The following is a 23,653-nucleotide window of genomic DNA, read 5'->3' on the forward strand; positions in this document are numbered from 1 at the left end:
TGGTTTTCTTCTTCTCGGACTCTACATTTTCGGCAACTTCTGCATCTCACTCGGTATTTACCGACTGGTCACTGCCCACTTCTCAATATTATGGCTTTGACATGTTCTTTTGGATTGGTCACAGTATTGCTCGGTAAAGTCTTTGTTGTCCTCTCAGTAAGCATGTTTGTTAGTTGACCGATTTGCACCTCCAGATTTCGGATTGAAGCCGAGTTGTTTTGGATTGTTTGCATGTACTGCAAAAGCATATCCTCAAGTATCGGCTTTTTCTCTTGCTGTGAAAACTGTTGAGGTGGTCTAGCCAGCACTTGGTTATTGCTCCATGAAAAGTTAAGGTGATTTCTCTATCAGGAATTGAATGTGTTTGAATAAAGATTATTTTGACGTTGAAAATTGGACACATAATGAGCTTGTTCATGACTCGGTTGGATTAAAGGATTCCCCACTTGAATGATTTCCTACGCAATGATCATAAACAACATTAGTTTGAATAGCATTAACGTTCATCTTAACTAGTTGTTATGATAGATTTGCCATCTGCGCCGCCAATACGGTAATAAAATCAAGTTCAAAAATCCAGCCATCTTTCTTGGTATTGCTCTCTCCGCAGACCTTTGATAATTGTTGGATGCCAATTCTTCCTGAAGTCCATATGCGACTTCATGGGTTTTACTCATTAATGTTTTTCCTGCGGCTGCATCAATCATAGATCGATTTGTGGGTCTCAAGCTATTGTAAAATGTTTGTACTTGAAACCAGGCGGGGAGGTCATGATGTGGACACTTGCGCAATAAGTCCTTGTATTTCTTTCATGTCTCATATAATGATTCACTCTCAAATTGGGTGAATGTAGTAATATCATTCTTTAACTTTGATGTTTTGGCCGAAAGGAAATATTTTGCTAAGAATTTATGTGCCGCCTCCTCCCAGGTGGTGATGATGCCGGGCGACAAAGAGTTCAACCAAACTTTTGCTTTTTTCCTAAGTGAGAAAGGAAAATGTCCTAATCGAATCGTATCATCGGTCACTTCGTTGTGTTTAAAAGTATCACAAGGAAATTTGCAATATGGACATTAGGATCCTCTTGTGACAACACCCCAAACTAGACGGTTTGTTGAATCATTTGAATGGTGGCCGGCTTGATCTCGAAGTTATTCGCTTGTATAGCTGGCCACTTTATGCTAGATGTCACCCCATTGACAAAGGGCATAGCATAGTTTCTTAACAAATTGTGCACCTGATCGGCCATATTAAATTTAGACGCACCGACCTCTTTCTTATTCTCTTTATTAATCTGACGTAAAGTTATTTAAAACTCGGGATCGAAAATCTCTAATGATTTAGATCGGTGCATGCACTTCTGATTCCTGAAAAAAAAATCAAACTGAAATCTAATTTAAACAAATAAAATAAAATCCAAAGTAGTAAAAATTTAGCTTGCAACGATTTCAATAACAAATAATTAATCCCCGGCAACGGTGCCAAAAACTTGCATAAAAATATATCTGCAAGTGCACAGAATCGTAACAAGTATTAAAGTGTTTTAAAGAAAATGGATATCGAACCCATAGGAAATAATTATGTTATTGAATATTGAAACTGACTAAATTAGTTACTATTTAGAAAACCGAAATTTGAAAAAGGGATTATCTAAATTAAACTGATTCAATATTTTTTCTCGAACAATACTAAAAATATCTCTAACTAATAACTACATATCTCTGTGAATTTAACTAACTGGAACCTTCAGCTCAACCAGTTACCAAGATGGGAGATTTTGGAGTATCATCCAAAGCTGCTGAAAGAGTACTTGGAGGGAGCAGAGCCAACAAAGTTTTATGTATCCAAGTGTTGTTGACCATTTTAAGAAGCAATTTGCTTATCTTGAAGAGCATTATGGAAAAGATGTTACTATTGCTCCACCTGAGAGGCAACATGCGTCATTATCCAGGCCATGTGTATTATATATTCGGATAATGCAAAACTCTTGAACAACAGAGGAAGGTTAGAAATCTAGCCAGTACAACTCAATATTCTGCTTCAAATTGCTCGCGTCCAAGAACATACCCGCGCACTTTGTGGGCAACGTGCTTTCAAGGGAGAGGGTTTGTCACAGTTAGATGGTGTGAAAGGAGATCTGACCTTATGGCCATGGGCCACTATGTTTATTGAGTTATTTTCATTAGATTCTGGGTTCATGTTATTTTAACCGGACTTTAGTTGTAGCTGGCTATAGGGCTTAGGCCCTTTTAGTACCTTTCCATTACATTTTGTCATTTTAATGTTTTGTTTTCAGCCCAAGGGTCATGTGAGGGATAACAGTTGTATGGTCATGAGCTTTCTCTCAACCCAAAAAACTAATTCAAGATGTGAGATTTTTTGAAATACTTATAAACTGACCACTTGTCCGTTTCATAATAGATGTCAGACAATCCCAACGTCAAAGCAGCGACAACCATTTTCTCCGACAATAACCAGTACTATATGTACTGAGCCAATGGGGGCTCTACGAGAATCAACCAAAAAGTAATAGAAAGCATTTTCATCTTCTTTCTTATTCCTCATCTCTCTTATGTTTTTCTTTTCTAGGTTCTCACCTCAAGTGAGATTCTTCTTTCAACCCTTTGGGATTTGTTACAAGAACGAACGGTTAATTCTTTCTCGAATCATAAAGGGTTTACGACTTTCAACCAAGTAGCCGAAGCAGTTGAAGAAGAAGAAGAACAAGAAGAAAAAAAACATATGAAAAAGAGGTGGTTGTTGGTTAAAAGTTTATTTCTTATCGTTCCACTGCGAGTTTGTTTATCTCAATGTTTGACTTGTGGCAATGGGGTCCCTTCACTTTATTATTTTTTCTTCCAACAGGTAGTAGATTGCGATTGCCCCATTCAGTCAGCCAGAGCGACGCCGTAGACTTTCGTCCAATCCTCTGTAGGTTCCTCCACAAGCTAGAGAGACATGATATCCCCTGTACGTAGCTGGCCAATGCAACCCCCCAAGTTCTTTGATCCGTGGGTGCACGTGGTCGTGTTCATATATCCATTCAACTCGTACAAACACTTGCTAATTGCTTTGTAAACCACACGCTATATATGTTCCTGTATTAATTAGCATGTCGATGAAGATGTGGTAGTTTTTGGGCTTTTCTAATGGCGTTGACGTAATGTTTTCACGCTCAAGTATTATTATTCCCTTTGACACCCGCCTCATCTTGGCCATATATAGAACAGACGTCATGCGACAAAGAGTTACCTGTAATATGGGATACCTTCCTGCAGCTATCTAACACATGATCGATGCTTTATAAAATCATAGTCAACTTCAGATCGAGAATCTTTCAACTGAGATAGTGGATATATAGGGGATAGATAGATATATGTAGCTCTCTCAAAGTCATAAGTTATGTCTTGTTCCACCATGAAAACGATCCTAGCTATGCTCAGTACAGATCAAGTGAAAGCTCGTAAACCAAAGTACTCTTGGTATTTCAGTCCCTATATATAGAGTTGACGCTGCAATTCCTTGGTGAAGAGGGTAAGACAAGGCCACATCCTACGGCCTCTTAGTTCTATATATTCTCTTTTAGGTGGATCGCGCTTTCACAGTCTCTTTCTGGTTTCCTCTTCAAGTAAAAGCCGTGCTGAGTGCTATGATGTCATTCTGCCTAAACTTTGAAAACAGAGAGTGCAAAACAAAAGGCGCCAAACTACAGATTATGCGCTTTTCAGATCAAGCAGGTTCCGAAAGCGTCATCATGGCGCTCTCTCTTCTCAATTCACTCTTGTATTATGTCTCTCCAGCAATTTGGGATTTTAACACTAACACACTAACTATTCTAACACACACTAATGACAGATATTTTATTTCAAGCTACTTTACATGCAAATCTGGCAATGATTTTTGCCAAGTTCCATGCCAATTGGAACTGCACGCGCAAAGTAGTGAGAAAAACTGAACACAGCAAATTAAGCAAAATATTCATGGAACCTTCCCCATCATTGACCTATTCACTCACATACACCCAACCAAGAAAGGCGAAGCTGTCATTTTGAATTGGAATTCACAGTTCTCAACCTGTCAAGCAAAAGCTGATTAAAGAGACATATCAATATTGGGGATGGTCGTGATAGAACAACTATCATTGTTCACATTGTATCCCCACATATTAATAATTGCTTCTTGATTATGCAACTTATACAGCTTCCCCATCAAGCAACCAAAAACAACAGCATGTGGATAGACCAACCTCTCTCTCTCTCTCTCTCTCTCCACAACAATCACGCTATTTCTGTTTTTTTTTTTTTTTTTTTGGTACTGATAAATTATATGCACACCATGTCACAACAACAGTTTGGTTAAGTGCGGGAGGTATAATGATACCCCCACAATCTGAGTCTCTCTCCCGGCCTTGTGTGTATCACTTACCATGGAAGGAATTAATGCAAAATAATAAATCAGGGCATGTCAAATGCTGATAATTGGTTACGCCAGTCACCCCAAAAAGAAACTGCATGTGTTAGGATTTGCACCGACCAAATCGGTGGAGATTAAATTATTTGAACAGATAGTCGGCCTAATGCTCCCCCAACCAAAATAATAAATTGCTTTATGCCAAAGTCATATGGCGTGAAGGCATAACATCCAAACCTGGTCTTGAGTTTGACCCCCCTAACTCAAAAAAAAAAAAAAAAAAAGCTTTATGAAGAAAAATACGAGTAGCAAGTATATGTTACAGAGAAAATGATATATGCGTATAAGTCCTAAATGCATAAGTCTCGTTCAAACTATTTATAAAAAGAGTATTGATACTGTTACACCTCATTTACTATTGTTTTACTACTTAACTATTTTTTTTTTCTTTTGCACTTTCAATCTGGATTAAAAATATCAGAATATAATTTTCTTACATAATCTAGAAGAAAATAAATTGAATTAACTAATATAATAATATAATTTAATTAAAAATAAATTCAATTTAATAAAAATATCCCTTTTTTTGCTCTTTTAGTTTCAAAAACACTATCAGAAAGAAAGAATCCCCTTTCGTAGCACTTAAGTGTGTGATATATATATTGTAAATTATAAGGGGAATATCAAACTTATAATTTTTTTTTATAATTTTACATTAAAACAGAAGATATTTATATAAAATTGAATTTTCTCAGTAACATATACTTTTTCTTGTTGGAAGCTTATACAAGATTTGTACATATGCCAAGAAAATATATATATATATATATATATATATATTACACGTGCTTAATTTCACAGTCGGTACATACATGTCACTGGCCGGTGTGGATATTCATTGTGTTCTTGGTTATTCGATTGTTTAGTAATCTTATACACTACATTCTCATATTATTTTCATCCTATTAAGTAAGACGAGACATATTTATCATCATTAAATGATAAAGAAGTATATAATAAATAATTATTTAATAATAATAAATATACCACATCATACTTAGTGAGATGAAAGAGATAATAACATGATATATATAATTTTCTTTGCAAATTAAACAAGTTATAAATTAAGTGGGCTGACGAAGCTGAAGCTTTTCCTTCAGAAATCATATAATGGACTTTCAAAAATGGAGAATATGCGATTCAACTTTCACTTCTGCCCTTTTTTATTTTTCAGATAAATAAAATGAGAAATTATATATACTTTTGTTTTATTAGGATTCCAAGAAGAGTAGTGATAGGATTACTACTTTATTACTACTTATTAATTATAAGTGTATTTCAAATTTTTAATTTATTTATCATTTTTTTAAGTATTTTTTTTTAACTTTCTTAATCATTAAGAAAAATTAAAAAATATATAACTTTACTAATATTCACTTTCTTAATCATTAAGTAAAATAAAAAATTAAAAAAATCAAATATAAAAAAACTAATAAATAGATAATAACAGAGTAATAACTTTACCATTATTTTTCTAAAAAGGATTGTGGTGGATGTTTTTGATCATGTGCAAAACGATTGCATCGGCATTCGGCAAAGGCCAAAGATGAGGAAACTACTGGAGTAGGTGGGGAACTCGAATGAACCAAGACTCTCCTCCTTATCCCTTTTGATTCTAACAGAACCACCCGAATGTTCAAGTTTTTAAGAAATTTATATGGGGGAATCAAACTTTTGTACCCTTCAACTTTTCTTTCTAACCACCGTTTTCGTCTGATATAAACGAGACTTATCAATAAAATTGACATCTCGTCTTCTTTTTTTTTTTAACAAAAAAAATCAAACATAAATAAAAAAAAAATGACGAGTTTTAAGTTTTTGATATTTTGAAAGAGATTACTAATTTAATTGAAAGTTTGAGAATCACAAAGGATCATTGTCCATTTTTTATGTTAGATAAATGATATTATAATCGTGAGTGTGCAAGTGACATGCAATCATTTTAAAAAAAAAATGAATTCATGCGAGACTTATATAAAAAAAATTAATTTTTTAGAAGTGAATTCTACTTTTTAAAGTGATTGTACGATATTTATACACTCTACGACTGCATACAGCATTATTTTTTACATTATCCTTTTGTTTAGATTAATTTTTCAAGGTATCAACTTTCAATTGCCCAAGTTCCAAAAGATGAGACAGAAAAATTATCCAATATATATATTATTTTATTTTAGCCTTTAATTCCATTCTTTGGGATTGAAAGCGTTCTGTTCTCTTCTATTTCTGGTCCAAACTTTAACCCATGAAAATAATATTAAAGCTGCTTGGAGTTGGGACAAAGCTTTCTGAATTTGGAACATGCTTTCATAAATCAATTATAAATAAAAGTTTGAATGGTTTCTTGAGAATCAGTGATGCTAAGGATCATAGAGGGCTATATTTTTCTCAAATTAAACACTTGGTTTATTGAAAGAACGCCCTTTTTGTTTTTGCTTTTCTGGTTAATTTGTTAGAGAAAAACACATGAAATTAAATACTTATTTAAGTAAATATATAAAAAAATTAGAAGAAAATAAATTTAGTATATACAAAAAAAATAATTAAGAGAAAAAAAGAACTAGAGAATGCAAAACCGAATTATTAGAATATTAATAATATTATTATAGTGAAAATACTTTCTACATAGGAAAATGAGGAAGAAACTCATAAAGCACTACCACCAATGCATCACAGGCGGCGCCGCACCTGCTTTTTTCTTTCTTTAATGTCATTCGCTTATAATATAAATAAATTAATGGTTCTATAAAGCTCTTCACGGTTTTTTTCCTCCTAATATCTTAATTTTTGTATTTGCTTTCGGCTGTTTAAACTTTAAATAGTTGTGTTCTTTTTACACCGTCTTTTTTATTTTCATAATATCTCTTAATTTATTTCATCTTATTTTATTTAATTATTATATTTTTTAAATTTTTACACAAAATAAAATAAATAATTTAACTTTCTAAATCTCATTATAAAAATAATATTAAATTTTTTTTAAAACTATCTTAGTAAAACATAGTCGAGGGTAAAGATATATTTCGGCACCCAGTTTTTCCAAAAGAGAGCAAGATGTTTAATCCTATTAAACTCAATTTCTTGTAATCATAAAGAATTCATATGCGTAGTTAGTAGGCTGGCAAGCATTTGAAATTATTATTATTATTATTATTATTATAAAATACAAATACAGTTGGGGCTAGATTGTCCTCCAATATCAATAACTTGTTAGGTTTTGAGAATTCTGAGGTAACTTATAGAATACGTTTAAAAATACAATTGTTTTAAGATTTTTTTTATATTATTATTATTTATTATTTATAAATAATTTATGATTATTTATATTATTATTTATATATGATATGAAATATTTTTAATATTAAATGAGAGATTAAAATTAAAAAGGAGAATTAAATTGCAATAATAATAATAATAATAAAAAGAGTATAATTTCTTTTTATGGGTAAAAAGAGTATAAATCGGTTGGTCTTAATCGCCGCGAAATAATGGTGTTTAGATCTAACTGAAAACAGCAATAGCGTGCGTTACGCCAACACGTAAGGCTCAGTATTTCAATCACAAATACAGGAAAAAATTAAAAAAGTATGATGAGTCCTCTCCTCTTCAACATCCAAAGGAACAGCCTATGGCCCATGGCGCCTGATTGCGGTTCGACCCCCCTTCCCCAGTGTATAAAAACAAATAAATAAATAAACATCGAAAGATTCAAAAGACTGTCCAAATCATCCTCAATAAAGCAACACACGCACACGTTATCGACTCCTTCCACAACCATTCAGCTACCCCGACACAATCACACGCCTAATCCTCTTCCACATTTTGCTCTCTCTCTCTCTCTCTCTCTCTCTCTCTCTCTCGCTCACTCTTTTGGGACTACTCAACGTTATCATCATTATTATTAGAATTTGTTTTCATCATCCTTTGATCACAAGTTGAGATCGACTGTAATCTTGATTAAGATTCGTCCTTATCTCTTGTTGAAAATGATTTCTATAGTCAAAAAATAATATTTACAATAGTAAGATATGCCGTCCTACATACCTTTTTTAAAAATCATTTTTTTTTTAATATAGATCCTATTTTTTTAAATGAAGTATGTAGAACATACATACTATATGACTATATCTAACACTAATCTTTTCTAATGTTAGAGAAAGTCTACTTAACACACTATTTTTTTAACATACCCAATACACCGTTGATATAGAAGGTTGGAAACTTTTTACATTAGTTATGCTAAAAAATAATTAGTGTTTTATTTTTTTTTTAAAGTTAAAATGGGTCTTATTATAAGTGATGTATTAACACACCAATTTATGTAACAAAATTTGATTTTTATTTTTGTCATTCTATTTAAACACACATATATTTAAACATTAAAATAGAATAAAACAAATAAAAAATTACATATTAATTAAATAGAGATGTATGGTATAAAGTTTATATGTAAAATTTTTTAAATTTAGGACATTCTATTTAAAAATAAATAGATAAATCTTAAAAAAACTTATTTGGTGGCTCACTATTTTAGAAAGGGAGTATCTGCCTCATACCAACAAATAATCTAACAAAAATGATGAGTAGACATACTTTCACGTGCGCATATAGAGATAGAGATGAACAATAAAATTAGGTCTTGAATGTTAAGTTGAATTGAATTTTTTATAATAGTAATCATGAGTTGAAATAGTTAAGTAAGTTTTGTAGGGCTCACCTAATATGAGTAGATATATTTAGACGTTAAAATGAGTTTAGATATATTTATAAGAAGTTGAAAAAAGTTGTGAGTCTCACGTTTAAAGAGGTGCTGAGTTAAAAAGATTATCAGTCTCACGTATAAAGAGGTTTTGAGTTAAGATGAATTTAATGATTTGAGAATTAAGTATTTGGATGTTAGATTCAGTTTAAGATTAAACTGAAACGAGTTGATTTCAATTTAATCTACGTTCAAAATCGGTTAGTCTTAATTCATGCGCGTGTACGACTCATAATCTAAATGTGAATTAAAGTAACATCTTATTTTGAAGGTAGAATTTGCTCTTGTTACATGTTGAATGACATAATACTTGCTGTTCTAAAAGATCGGTTTGTGAATAAGTTTTTTAGAATGTAATATCAAAAATTGACTTGAGAGTATCTTCTCTCAATAATTTTAAAAAACTATAATTTAAAAACTAGAGTCGAGGAAGTACTTACACGTGGTAACCCTGCGTGCAATAATCACAAAAGTACTAATAAAACGTTGCGAAACTGGCATAAAAAAAACACTCATCATGCCGTATAAAAAAGCCAGAGAAAGCCGAAGCCCCAGAAAATACGAAAATTCCCAGTGTTTCCAACGTTATAGAGACCCACAAGATCATTCTCTCTACCCTTTTTCAATCCCACCGCGGTTTTCTTCTTCCGGGAAAGAGTCCCCGATCGACTCTTTTTCCATCCCTTTCTCCGTATCTCTACCTCCCAAGTCACGAGAATTCTCTTCACGATCAGACAAAAAAAGAAAGGCAGTGTTTATAGGCAGGTTGATCGACAACGTTTCTCATGAAAAATAACATTAAATGTTTTAATTTGTTTGATTAACGTTGTTTGTTTCTCCTTTGGGATAGGTCGAGGAAGAACAAATTAAGGTTGCCCCCGATCGAACAGTTAGTCCTTTCTCGGATTATAACGGGTTTGTGATTTTCAACCAAGTAACCGAAGCAGTTGAAGAAGAAAACAAGAAGAAGAAAAAAAAAAAAAAAAAAAAGAGGTGGTTGTTGGTTAAGAGTTTCTTTGTTATCGTTCCGGAGACTTGTTCCACTGCGTGTTTGTTTATAATCTCAGTGTTGACTTGTGGCCAATGGGATCTCTTCTCTTTATTATTTTTTCTTCCAATCAGGTCTAGTAGATAGCGATTGCCCCATTCGGTCCGCCACGGTGACGCCGTAGACTCTCGTCCAGTCCTTCTCTGTTTGCATTTTGTTTTCTACGAACGACTTTGTCTTCCTAGAAAGTGACGGAAATGGCGGACAATACAAAGTTGGTGAGCTTCAGTTTTCTGGGATTTTCTTTTGTCTATTTAATCCAAAACAAAACACATAAATTCTTGTAATTATCACCTTTTATTTCTTCCCAACTGTTCCATTGGGTTTGCATCTTTTCGTCATTCATATTCATTAATGCTTTGATTCACTGCTCTCTCTCTCTCTCTCTCTCTCTGTGGGAATGTTTTCTGGGGTTGTTGGTTGATTCTTGATAGGTTTGTGGCTTAGAAGAGAACATTGCCGGCAGCCAGAAAATCTCGATTTCCGATCATATAAACGGATTTCAATACACGACCGATGAATCCGATAGCTTTGTTATTGACATGGAGCGCTTCTCTCGGGGCACCAATAAAGAAAATACTTCAAATTCAAGAATTACGGTAAGTTTTTTTCTCTCTTTTATATTTTTTAATGGTTGGTATCTTTCTTTTTCTTTTTCTTTTTTCTTTTTTTTATTTTCACTTTGATTGAATCGAAAGCACACGTGTTCAACGACGTTGCAGATTTTCCTTCGAGAGATATTTTCGAATTTCGTAATATTTGAATCAAACCATTCGTTTGTTATCTTTTATGGTGGCGTGAATTTCTCAATTATTGGTTGACATCCTTGAAATGGATCGAGGAAACAAGCATGTTTCTGAGATAGCACGTTAGCATTTGATGCAAAAGTATACAAACGGGGATAATGTCTATCTCAAGCGTTCCTATCTGCCACCATTACCAATGCACTTTCCCTCCCTCTTCTTTAATAATATGCCTTGAAAAAAGCAAACAATTAAGACAACTGAATTATTCTTCTTTCTTAAAAGGAGGGTCTGTCTTTGCCCTGTTTAAATATTCTTGGTTTTGACGCATTCTCATGGATGAATTAAGTTGCAGAGAAGCCTTTCCCGAAAAGGGTCTCAGCGTGGTGGCGAGAAAAAGATTACTCAAACTACAAATACAACTGCAGCTGCTGCTAACGAAAGGGAACATACTGTTGTTACTGCTACATCCTCACCCAGAGGTACTAACATTTCGAAATTCCCAGTCACACTGTATAATGATCTCTAATATTGTTTTTGTTGTCTTTAAGTATCAAAAAGTGATACGATGAATTGGAGTTTTCCGGTTCCAACTTAACATTTACTAGGAAAGTTCAACGTTTTTGTCCAAATGGGGACGAATAAGACTATTTAAGATTTTCTCTGTGCCAATATCCATTGAATCAATTGGCAACATCTTGATTTTTCATTAAGAAAATCAAAGATCGAATCTTTCTTTCTCATGTATTTTTTTTAAAAAAAAAAAAAAGATTTTCTCTATGTGGTGTAAAATATAATATACATTACTACCTACCTCTACTAGCCTCACAAGAGGTTCATGTCTCCCGACTCCATTATCAACTTATTATGTTATGATTGTTATCATCATCGTCGTTGTTGTTAACATATTATATTTGACTAAAGCTGATGTATTACCAGACTGCAGGGTAGCTTTGCAGTGTACAGCAAAGAAATGTGGGACAAATATTAATGTCTATTTTGTTTCTTTCTGTTTGGTAGAAATAGGTAACACATTATCTTTCCATTTTAATTGTTGGCATACATATCAGTGAGGCAGGCATGTGCAATTCTGATGTTGGAGGTTTAGGTGGCGTAGATGATCTTCTTGACTAGCATGTTGTATGAATTATATGATAGGGTCTAGCACTCCTGAAAAGTTGGCGGCAACGGTGGCAGCCGGGACCATGGATAATTCTAGCAGCCCACAAGTTCATCATCAGATTACCATCACCACCAGCAACATGATCGGCACTCCCACCGAAAGCAGATGCATTTCTAGGAGAAATAGTTTCAGGCGTCCTCCATGGGTCCTTGATCCTAAGAAGATTGTTTTTTTCTTTGCTACCTTGTAAGTCTGCAATTTCTGCAGTTCTCCTTGGAAAGTATTTTATTTCCACCAACTTAAGGGTTTTCTTTTGTTCTCTAAATTTCATTCTTTGGTGGCAGGTCGAGCATGGGAACAATCTTATTGATATACTTCACCCTTTCAATTGGCAAACTCCATGCAAAAGAGAATGGTCTGGATTGGTAGCACTGTTGGTTGGCATTTTCCTCGAGAGACATGAGAATCTGATCAGCCAAATCAGGACAGAAACAGATCTGGAAGAATGAAATTAGTCAGTTCGTGGTGGGGATCCATTTTGAAAATTTGGAGGTATGGGGTTCTTTTCGATGGCCTTCTGAGACAAAATGCAGGACATGTGTAAAGAACAAAACAAACTCCAAAAGTTATCAACCAGAAACTTACACGGCCCCATCACAGATGATAATTCAAGTTTTTCTCCGGGTGATAAAGGAATTTACCGATGAAGACAATAACAGATTGCATCGTGACAATAAAAAAAAAAAAAAAAAAAAAAAAATCTTCTAACATGAATGGCAGAGATCAATCAGACGAGCTTTTATTTTTTATTTTTTTAAACTTGCTTGTATTTGCTGTCTTTGCATAGCTTAATGGAGGATCAGAAAGTTACTTTTTGCACTGTGTATTGATCCTTTTTCTTTCACAGTACTTTCTATATGTTTTGCGTTTGCTTATTTGGCACCCAAACTTGAAGAGTCTTTTTTTTTTTGTTGTATATGGCTTCCATGTGATGTGAGTAGGAAAACCAGCAAAGGGAAGAAAAACAATAATATTTGCAAGAAATAAAGTAATGACGTATGTACGTGCGCAGGCAAGACAGACAGGCAGGCGCACTTGAGTCTTTCACTATTTTCAGAAACATGGGAAGGAGAGGTTGGCTCTTTTCTTGCATTGAATAAACTCACATTTGGTAGACCTGGAAAGTTCACGACATCCCCAACCCATCATGTGTTTTATGATTACTTTTAAAGCATTTGGAAGAAGAATGAAGTCATGCTTAACATGAAAGTACAACTTTAAGAGCGTAATACCCTGCATTTTAATATATTTTTACTAAAAAATTATTTTTATTTATTTAAAAATTTATTTTCATATTTTAAAATTAGTTGAATTTTTAGTAAGTTTATTTTTATAATTTTAATTTGGTGAAAATTAATTTTTATGTGCTTTCTTATTATTTATTTATTATTGTACATTTAAATTACTTTTCATATTAAATTAATTACTGTGGGATTTAATTATTTCAATTTGACTTTACCATTATGTTTAAATTATTTTATTTAACTTGCTGTTTTAAAATCTTTTCTGTTGGATCATTTTTGTGACCCAAGTTATGAGGATTAAATCTCATTTTTTTCTCTGCATTTTTCTTTTCCTCTTTTCTTTTCCTTTTCTTTTTCTTTTCTTCTTCTTTCCTTTTTCTTTCTTCTTCTTCCTTCCCTCCCGCGCGACCCAGCCCCCCTCTCTCCTGTGCGTCATTCTTCGTCCGCCCAGCCCACCGCCGTGTGCCGACGGTGGTTGACACCGCCTGGCTCCCTAGCTTCCCCAACCACCAGCGACGCTATCCCTCCGATCTCAACTCCATTCGCGCTGCCGTTAGCCACCACGAGCCCACTGAAGCCGCGGCATTCTTTCCGCCGCTGCGCCGTCGTCGCACCACCATTGGCCACCATCTTCACACCACTTCATCCTCGACCTCTTGGCAACCCATTGGACCCAACCCCACCTCCGATCCGTCACCGGTGAAGCACATCCAACTTCATTTTCATTTTGGGTATATTTGGCCTAAAAACACCCCTTGCGCCGCCACCCACGGCCAACCTTCACCACCATTAGCTTCACCGATCTCCCTAGGCTTTACCCTATCAATCTTGAGTCTTCGTTTGCACCCGTTGAAAAGTTGGATATTGTGACCCATGGCCACAGTGTATTTTACACTGTAGTGTTGCTCAGACGTCGCCTTTTTCAACTTCGTGATCCTTCGGAATTTGCTATATAGCGCTGTAAGTATTTCTCCAAAGAACTTTCGTAATTTAAATGTATTTTTGCACTAACCCATTTCACTGTATTTTTTGGCATGCCGGATTGAGTCCGAAGAGTTCGGGGTTCGGATGGATTTGTGATTGGAGTTGTTTGGTTGGTTTGGTTTATTTGGTTTGGTTGTTGATGAGTTGTTTTGATTGGATTTGTTGGGATTGGTTCTGGATGGATGTTGGATCAGTGTTGGTGCATGTTTATATCATTATTTCATGCATGATCATGTTTGTAAAAAAAACTGGATTTTCATGCATTGCATTCATGCTCATGTGTGATTTGAAAGGCTATGATTTTATGTGATAATATTTTTGGGTGAGTGTGTATCACGACCCCGAGCCTAGATGGGGCATTAACTCAGTGGAGCTCCTCTGGTTACTCGGGAGCGGAATATACTGAGTAACGTCCCCTGAGTTGTCGCCGGGCGACAATGGGATCGAACGAGATGGTCTCGTGCCGACTCTGTGGTCCTTCTGCTGGCGGGGACTAGAGGATGTCTGGCCATGTACGCGTTGGGCGCGGAACTGGGCATCGCTCGTTGCGTAGTGTGGGTGCTTGGCCATGTACGCGCCGGGCGCGGAACTGAGCACCGCTACGAAGCCAGGACGTGCGGATGGTCCATAGGGGAGGCCACGGTGCATATGGAATTAATGCATGGTGCATATAGAGTTAATACACTATTTTCTGGGAAAATAGTGCGAGTTGGATTTCTAGGTAAATCATTTTCTAGGAAAATGTTTTACGGATATTTTGGGCCAAAATGAGATTTTGGCGTGTGTTGAAATAATTATTTTCGAGGAAAATAATGTGTCGAGTAAAATGCATATTTTTCATGTGCATGCATGTTAGTTACATTTAATGCATTTTATATTACGTTGTTATTTGGGGTCATACTTACCTGCGATACCATTTTGTGGTAACGCAGATTTTGATGCAGATGAGGAGGAGGAGGGCGAGCCTGAGGAGACGGCTCGGCCCGAGGAGTGATCTGGGATCACTCGTTTATTTATTTGAAAACTATTGTAATATATTTTTATGGATGACTGTATAACTGCTATTTAAATTTTTACTGATGTTTGATTGTAAATAAATTCTGGTACTTAGTTGACTATCCGCTGTATTATTTTATTTGTACACTATTGCATGTACACACACTTGGCACTTCGTTGGGATGCGTGACCGTATTGTCATCATCCCGGTGTCTCGATCCTCGTATTTTTTTTATAAGGAGAATTGGGGCGCCACAAAGAGCTGCTCTGTAAGAGCTGACAACACTAGAGATATCTCCATCTATGTAAAGTTGGGCAGAAGTTTAACATACAGTGTAAGCAATAAACAAAACAGCAAATTATTAGCTAAAAGTATGCATATGCAGGCTCGGCAAATACAATTCAATTGTACCAGTAACAAGATCTAATTACTTGTCAATGGTCATGCAGTGTGGTAAGGATTAACCAGTCAGACGACAACATGAACATTGCCCCAAAATCCACAAAACTTGTGCCTAAGCCCGGAGATTAGTTAGCAAAATCTATTTACTGTAACTTTGAACAGATAATCGTGTGGGACGATACAGGCAGCAACGATTTTTTCCCCCTGATAATTTATTAGGACATCAAGTAACAGAAAATTGTCTACAAACCTTGAAAGTATCTTGAAAGATATAGATTTCAGCTAAAGAACCTTTACAGCTATATTAGACATTATTGCACGGCTAATAAGCAGAGAGAGGAAAAATAAATTAGAATATTATATACAAATTTATACAAGTTTATAGATACGGATATGACAACCAAATAACCGTACCCTTCAGGGAGACTTCACCGCTAGGTGTGGTGACAAATTGTCAGATAGCTATCTGCTACTTATTTTTCCAGACATTTCAACCATTGCCCTGAGGTTCGATATAAGCCGAATTCTCTACTCTGCAATATCAGCATCTCATCCCTACCTACTTGCGAACAACTTAACATCTTTAGTAGCGTTTCGAGATTCTTGGCATTGAACACCTGTGCTTTCTGTCATGGTAAAGCCTCAAAACAACCGCTGCCGTTTCTTCTATTGCTTTTCCTGTCACTTCTGAAATTGCAGGAAGTAACAATATGCAAGATTCGATTAGCAGTGAGTTTCATTTGTTAAATTGCAGGAAGTAACAACTCTTGCAGTTTCTTTCAAGCCTTTATTGTAATGTTTTGCCATATCAACTTCATTATTCAAAACTGAGACATGAATGTTACTAAATCCAAATCAAAGATAAGAGCGAATTCAGAGAAGGAGATTAATGAAAATTTGAACTCTTACCAATTACTGGCCAGACAGGGTTTTGTGCGAAAATCCTACCAGCCACTTCCAGTTCCTCTCTAACATACTCCATCTCCGAATAGTTACTCCTTGTTTCTTCACTGAAGCCCAGACTCCTAGCTCTTGCTTTCCTGATTGTTTGCAACACTAAAGGATTTATTGTCAAACCAAAAACCTTCTCTGGGTCTACCTCAAACAGACCTTTCGGTAATTCTACACCCATTACAATAGGCACATTGGCCACTTTGTATCCTTTCTGTGCCATATAAATTGATAATGGTGTCTTCCCAGTGCGAGACACACCAGTAAGAACAATGTCAGCTTTGTACAGATTTTGGGGTAGCGCCCCATCATCTTGCTTTATGGTAAATTCAATTGCTTCAATCCGACGGAAATATTCCTCGGAAAGGGGAAAACTTCTGCCAGGAGCCCCACGGGGGAGACCAGATGGTGAGACACCTAGATGAGAAGCAATTGCCTCTGTGATTGGGCCAAGTATGTCTGTGGAGGGTATACCCCACATGTTGCAGGCTTGCTTGGCAGATTCAGCCATTGACGGATCAGCTAAAGTGTACACAAGCATTGCACCTTCTTTGGCTGCTTGCTTTACAATCTCCATTAACCGTTCAACAGCATCAATCTGGCAAGTGTGTGGATGACAGGGCACAAAAGTCAGTACAAGTAAGGAAATTTCAGACAATACAATTCAATTGTCACCTGACATTAACACAAGATCTACCACAATACTTGGCCAATCCAGGTTTTAAGTTCTAATTGGGAGGGCTCCTAACTATTGAAAAATTTTGGAAAATTATTTCCATTATATGACTTTCAAAGGAACAGCTATTGCTACTTTTACTTATTAACCAAAAAAAAGGAACAGCTATTGTTGAAGGAACTCGAGATGACAATGCTGAACGGATAACAAAGTTAGCATATGAGAGAATGTGCGCTATACTAGACCAACTCAGAGATAAAGTAAATGATGTAATACTGGATTTTGGTTTAAAGCTGACTCGACTGTACCTCTTTGTCAAACAAAATCAGGTTGGGATAGGAGCATATCTGATTCCCAACCGCACCCCCCCCCCCCCCCCCCCCCCCCCCCCCCAAAAAAAAAAAAAAAAAAAAAAAGAACAAAGATCTTGTCTACATGAAGGCTTTCATCACTGTTGCCCTCCTACAAATTCACAAACAGCGTGCCTCCTCTACTACGTCGGACTTGGGACCCAGAACAACTTTTTTCACCCACAAAAGCTTCTAGAGAACTTCTGCTTATTGCAAATGCCCTCAAGATCACTACAGCCTACAGGATGATCCAAGGCAGCTTGGCTTATAGTCGGATAGCTTAAAAGCAACCCAACCCGACGTGCAGATTAGCTTAGTTGATAAGATAGACAAATGCTGGGGCACGATATGAAGAAACTTAACTTAGCCTAATAATCTGTTGGCTGCCTCATTCTAAAATCCCACCCCTAGGTGGCTTCTCCTAATTATTTTATGGGCTGCTTCCCCAACCATCAACCCAGCCATTTCGCCATTATTAAATGGGACTATGTATAAAACCAAAAAGCTGTTTCAATTCAGCTTATAATCAGCTTCACAAACAGGAGTCCAGAGCTTTTGCAAAAGGAAAAAAAAAATTATTATTGGGTTTTAGATAAAGTTACTCGATTATCCCAATTTCATATCAGAAACTTACTATGACTCCCCAGATACCTTACTGAATACTGAAGAACCATTCAAAGACTCAAAATTTATACCACATTAGTCCATAGGGACTACAGGAAAGTTACCAATAAGCAGTTCAAAAACTTATAAAATAGAAGAAAACAACTGAGGACAATGCGAGTTAGTAGCCCATTACTCGGTTAAAAAATAACCTAGAAGACAGACATCTTACCCCAGAAAACAAATGGGTATTTACAGGACATCCCCGGTCCACCAAGCAGTGGTCAAACTGCCCCAACGCCGCGTTGACAGAATGCTCCACCGTCCACCCAGTCCCGTCAGAAACCATGTATATCGATTTCGCCCCTCTCATCTCCACTTCACCGTCTCCGACACTTCCGGTAACGGAAAAAAGGTCTTGGGATAGGCCATCTCTCGGTCGAACCGGAGGCTTCGCTTCCACCAACTGGGCACGATTGCCCGGCCGCTCCAACTTGCGGCCGGACCTTATAGCTCGGGCCCTGGACCACCGGTTCAGCTGACCGCTGCCCTTGAGTCTCCGAACTCGTGGCTCGGGGTCGGGTTCGGAAGGGACTTGGTTGGATGAGGCAGGTGTGGCTCGCAAGCTCGAGAGACTCAGGGTCGATGAAGCTATCATGTTTCTCCTTGTTTTTTTTTTTTTTTTTTTTTTTTTTTTTTTCCCCCAATTTCTTTTGTGATTTTCTTGCTATGTGGACCCACCAATCAAGAATCATTGGATTTTTTAAGATTTGGACTAACTTTGTTGGTAGGTCTCGGCCCAGGCCCTTCCAGTTTCTTCGTCATCGTAGTGGTCCGGTCCGGGGGTTTACAGATCCAAAATCTCGATCCATCATTTTTTTGAAATCAGACCGAACCGATTGTTCCTAGATCAGATCAGACTTTTAGCTATCGGTCCAATCGTTTCGATTCGGTCCATGAATATTTTTTTTTTGACAAAAAAATTAATATAAAAAATTAGTTAAATTAGTAAAATTAAAATTAAATAAACTCTTTGATGTAGATTATGTAACTAATAATTTCATTATATATATATATATATATTATATTCTTCATGTTTACTTGCAACTTAGGTATTTAAAAAAAAAAATACCTAATTACTTTAATTAGGTACAGATAGTAGAATATGTATTTACGTATAATAACATGATTTATCATTTGATATATTAGTTAATTGATAACATATTTATTTGACATTTTATATGGTCAATGGTCATCCCTTAGACCAGACTGATTACTGAATTTTTCTACATGTTGGGACCGAGACCGACCTATAAGACTATCGGTTTGGTCTAGTTCGGTTGATTTTTTCGGTCCGGACTGATAGTCTTACAACCCTAGTGGTGATACTTTGAAGAGAAATGCTTTATTTACAAAGAAATTCTATAAATTTAAACTCATAAATTGACATGATTTTATATGATACGTTAAATTATAAAACTACATTTATTAAAAAGTAGATCTAACGTATCATATCAAATTATGAGAATTTGTGGGTTTACTTTTGTATAATACTTTTGTGACCGTAAGACTTTTCTAATAATAATAATGGTTATTGATATTATTATTACTATTACTTTTACTCTTATATTGGGTAATTTCTAAAAAAACAAATCATTTTATCAATAAGAATGGCTGTGAAAATGCAAAAAAAATAAATTAATAATATATAACTTGATTTTCAACCACACCGACCAAATTTGAAAATTGAAATCAATTTATCCTACATTCTACACGTTGATATGAGCAAGCAAGAAGTTTAGATAATCATGAAAAATCAAATATCTAAACCTTAGGTTTACATTTTACTACACACAATATATAATGGCCTAAAGACTAATCATTTAAGCAATTAAGCACTAATAATTTAAACAATTAAGCAGATAATATTGCTAGGTCAAATACCCCCTAAGGGAATTAAGCCGAATCTCGCTTTATTAAGGTTTATGCGCTCAAAGGGCTATAAACCAATTTAACAAGTGTTGAGATCGCAACCACCAAAACACATAAATGCGAAATTCGAATCCAACCGTCATTAATAAAGATTTAATGGCAAAATAGACGGCGTGAGTAATTAATTGTCCTTCGGCATGATACTCACCTGAGATACTAGCCCTTCGGCACAATACTCGCACACACAAGAAAAATCAGGATCCTAACAGCCCGCATTCCATCAAGGTTAAAAGGGAGTCATATCGAGAGACAAGTTTAAACATATGAAAAAACTAACCCATATAAATAGGGATCGAGGTACATATCAAATGATTACTTTTGGTTACATAACAAATATAACACACATTTTTGCTATTATTAACTTAGGCATCAGAGGTGTCTTTACCACACCAAACTACTTTTCATTCTCTGGTTGCAGGTTGCGAATGACTTTTTGTGTGAAATACGAAACACGTCCACAACAACTAGAGGCGTATGTGGGATCTTAGAAGCTTTAGTGTGCTTTTTGCATGCCTGCAACTAAGACTGTTCATCCGGGTCGGATTTTTTTCCGGCCCGGTCCGAAACTCGGATAACCGGATTCCGATTCCGGGTTCCGCCCCGGATCAGACCTGGGCTGGAACCCGCATTACAAAAACCCGGATTAATCCGGGCCGGATCCTGTTATGAAACCGGGTTCCGGATTTAAAATTCGGTACCCGGGTTATATATATATTAAAAAAAAAAACCCTATTCTTCAATCTTCCGTGCGATTGCTCCTCTCTCTCTCTCTCTCTCGCTCAAAGTCCAGACTCCAAAGAGTCCAAACCCTTTTCCCCGATTCCCTAGCTCTCCATCTCTCTCTCTCTGGCCCAAAGTGTTAAACGGAAACCCTAGCTCTTGATCTCTCTCTCTTGCCCAAAGTCCAGACCAAAGTCTTCTCTCTTCTCTTCTCTTATATGTCTAACTTCTCTCTCTCTCTGCTCTCTTTATTCTTTCCGTCTCCTTCTCTCTCTCAACCGAGCGCCGAAACCACAACCATCGCCGTCGGTGCTATCAGAGGCCACTGTCCACAGAAGACAGAAGCCTTTTTGCTACTCTTGGTATGTTCCTCTCTCTCTCTCTCTCTTTCTGTTTTGAACATTTAGATCTCTACTTTTAGGGGAGGTTTCTTTCGTATCTAGAGTGTGTTGGGGAAGCCAAAACCCTAGCCATCGTCGTCGGTGACTAGCAGAGGTTGCCATTTGGCTAAATTTGCTCTTTTCTTTTTGAGTTTTATTTCGTCGCCCAGATCTATAACTTGTTATGTTGTGGTAGTGCATGAGTAGTGTTTTGTTAGATTTTTGTTTAGCTTAGATTCTTTGTTGTTATTATTTTGTTAGTTGTGATTGGTGGTGAATAGAGTTTTATAGACTCGTGGATATATAGATTTTGATGCATACTGTAAATGTTGAAGGATGCTGTAGATTTGGATGTAGAAGGTATATTTTATAACTTTTGCAAAGGATCAAAGGATATGGTTCTGAAATTTTCGTGGGTAACAAGCCATTTATTCGATAATATTCCCATTGCTTTGAAGATCTGGGTCTATGGGAATAGCTTTAAGTCAATGTTGGTTGCAGTAGTTGTACCACATGAAGAAAACACCAAAAAGTGGGCATATTCAAATGGTCACATGAGTTCATTCACTGAACTCTATTCCCTTGATCAGTTCAAGAATTATGTGCTATCTGAACTGAAGTCTATTGCCGATAGAAACAAGGTAATATCTGCTTCAAATTTAAAAAAAAAAATATCCAGAGACTCTCAATAGAATAGATCTGTCTACTATTGTGTGCCAAACTTTAAAGAAGCTACCTTTATAATTATAAACTTTTGATTACTTATATTGTGTATTACAAAGCAGTGTTGTTCAGTCTGATAAGATGGTTAATCTATTCACAGAATCACAATAGGTATTAGATATTATCAAACAACATAGTTTGTTTGATTCAACATGTGCAGGTAAAAATATATTGAATGTGGTAATCTCTTGTGGTTTTAACTTATTCTTTTTTCTGTATTCAGATATGGATCCTAACAAAGAGCCACAGTTGAAATACAAGAATGCAAATTGCTGATGGAAGAACATGTTACTGATTTATAATTCATTTATTGTAATTTTATATTTTGTAATGTAATGTAATGTATAAATACCAAATAATGTAATATGTAGTGAATTGCATTGTGTTGCATGCAATTTAAATATTATATTTTTTTTTCTTAGATGCATTTAGGTAATTAGTTGTTTCTAACTTTAGTAATTTTTTACATAAAGTTTAGCTTTCCATTTTCATCTATTTTAATTATTGTCGACAATGTTAACATACTTGTTGAAAACATTTATTTTATAAAATTAAACAAATAGAGTTTGAATGCTATATCTACATTTCTTTTATGAAAAAATATTCAAAACAAGTAGGCCTTTATGTTAAAAAAAAAAAGAAAAAAAAAAGGGGTTTAACCCGGAATCCGGGTTTTTAAAAACCCAGATTCATTCGGGTTCCAGACCGGGTCTGACCCGGGAAGAGCCGGTCTGGTTTTAGTCTAGGTATTTAATGCGACATGGTTTTCTGAGGCAGAGCTTTCAATGCGGCGAGGCTCCTGGGACGACGCTTTTAATGCGACGTGGCTTCCAGGGAGAGTTCTGACGGTGGATGAACAACGCAGTCACTTTTGGTCCCCTCCGTCAAAGAATGAAGGGTCATTCGGGTCTTCCGTTTATTTGCTGACATGAGTCCTTTAATCCTAGGTGTAACTGGGGATGTCATAGTCAGCGTGTCTCATTTGTCCCCTATGTCTGGTTTTCCGAGCTATGCATCATTCTTCTTCTGATGCAACCTTGAGGGCTGGACCCCTTTGGAGACTCCAGGGCCTTTGAGAAGTAAGACTTGGGCTACAATGGGACCCCATGTTGGGTCCAGACCCAATTAGAATTGGCTAGGTGGAAAATACCCTCCCAATTGTAAATAGATCAAAATTTCTTATAACTTGTAAGTGAATCGTAGAGTTTAAGTTTAAAAAGGATACGTAAGACACAATTTGCGAGTCCTATAATATTTATTGTTGCTCTTTGGAAGAGTTAAATAAATTTGTACACATGAATGCTATTCCTCTTCAAATTTAAGTAATATATTTAATTTAGATAAATTATAAGGGAATGTTAACCCATGTTAATGGAGTTTGGCAAATGTCTCACGAATAGCTAACTAGCCCCTAAGATTTTTGACAAA

General features: G+C 35.9%; 2 protein-coding genes, 1 long non-coding RNA gene and 1 other non-coding gene across 7 annotated transcripts; 3 read left to right on the forward strand and 1 right to left on the reverse strand.

Moving 5' to 3' along the window:
* Positions 1-765: 765 nt before the first annotated feature.
* On the forward strand, positions 766-872 carry LOC121268725. The gene has a single exon (XR_005941236.1). It is a non-coding gene; the product is annotated as a small nucleolar RNA R71 (small nucleolar RNA).
* An 8,857-nt stretch (positions 873-9,729) lies between these two features.
* On the forward strand, positions 9,730-13,018 carry LOC121268196. 4 transcript variants are annotated; one of them, XM_041172342.1, is made up of 7 exons: positions 9,730-9,990; positions 10,080-10,222; positions 10,352-10,495; positions 10,712-10,876; positions 11,370-11,502; positions 12,179-12,389; positions 12,488-13,018. In XM_041172342.1, exons 3-7 carry the CDS (start codon positions 10,475-10,477, stop codon positions 12,570-12,572), a joined length of 615 nt encoding a protein of 204 aa, XP_041028276.1. In that variant the 5' UTR covers positions 9,730-9,990; positions 10,080-10,222; positions 10,352-10,474; the 3' UTR covers positions 12,573-13,018. The 4 variants fall into 4 exon arrangements, with proteins under 4 accessions (XP_041028276.1, XP_041028277.1, XP_041028273.1 ...); XM_041172343.1 differs by having other exon boundaries at positions 11,376-11,502; XM_041172339.1 differs by having other exon boundaries at positions 9,730-9,994; positions 10,080-10,495.
* A 3,050-nt stretch (positions 13,019-16,068) lies between these two features.
* On the reverse strand, positions 16,069-19,093 carry LOC121268195 (probable pyruvate, phosphate dikinase regulatory protein, chloroplastic). Its single transcript, XM_041172338.1, has 3 exons — positions 18,643-19,093; positions 16,740-17,379; positions 16,069-16,517 (listed from the first exon to the last, which is right to left on the reverse strand). Exons 1-3 carry the CDS (start codon positions 19,066-19,068, stop codon positions 16,414-16,416), a joined length of 1,170 nt encoding a protein of 389 aa, XP_041028272.1. The 5' UTR covers positions 19,069-19,093; the 3' UTR covers positions 16,069-16,413.
* Positions 19,094-21,168: 2,075 nt separating this feature from the next.
* Positions 21,169-22,620, forward strand: LOC121268197. Its single transcript, XR_005941129.1, has 2 exons — positions 21,169-21,484; positions 21,961-22,620. It is a non-coding gene; the product is annotated as an uncharacterized LOC121268197 (long non-coding RNA).
* The last annotated feature ends 1,033 nt before the right edge of the window (positions 22,621-23,653 follow it).

Source organism: Juglans microcarpa x Juglans regia, chromosome 5S, assembly GCF_004785595.1.
Source record: "Juglans microcarpa x Juglans regia isolate MS1-56 chromosome 5S, Jm3101_v1.0, whole genome shotgun sequence".
NCBI classification, from domain to species: Eukaryota; Viridiplantae; Streptophyta; class Magnoliopsida; order Fagales; family Juglandaceae; genus Juglans; species Juglans microcarpa x Juglans regia.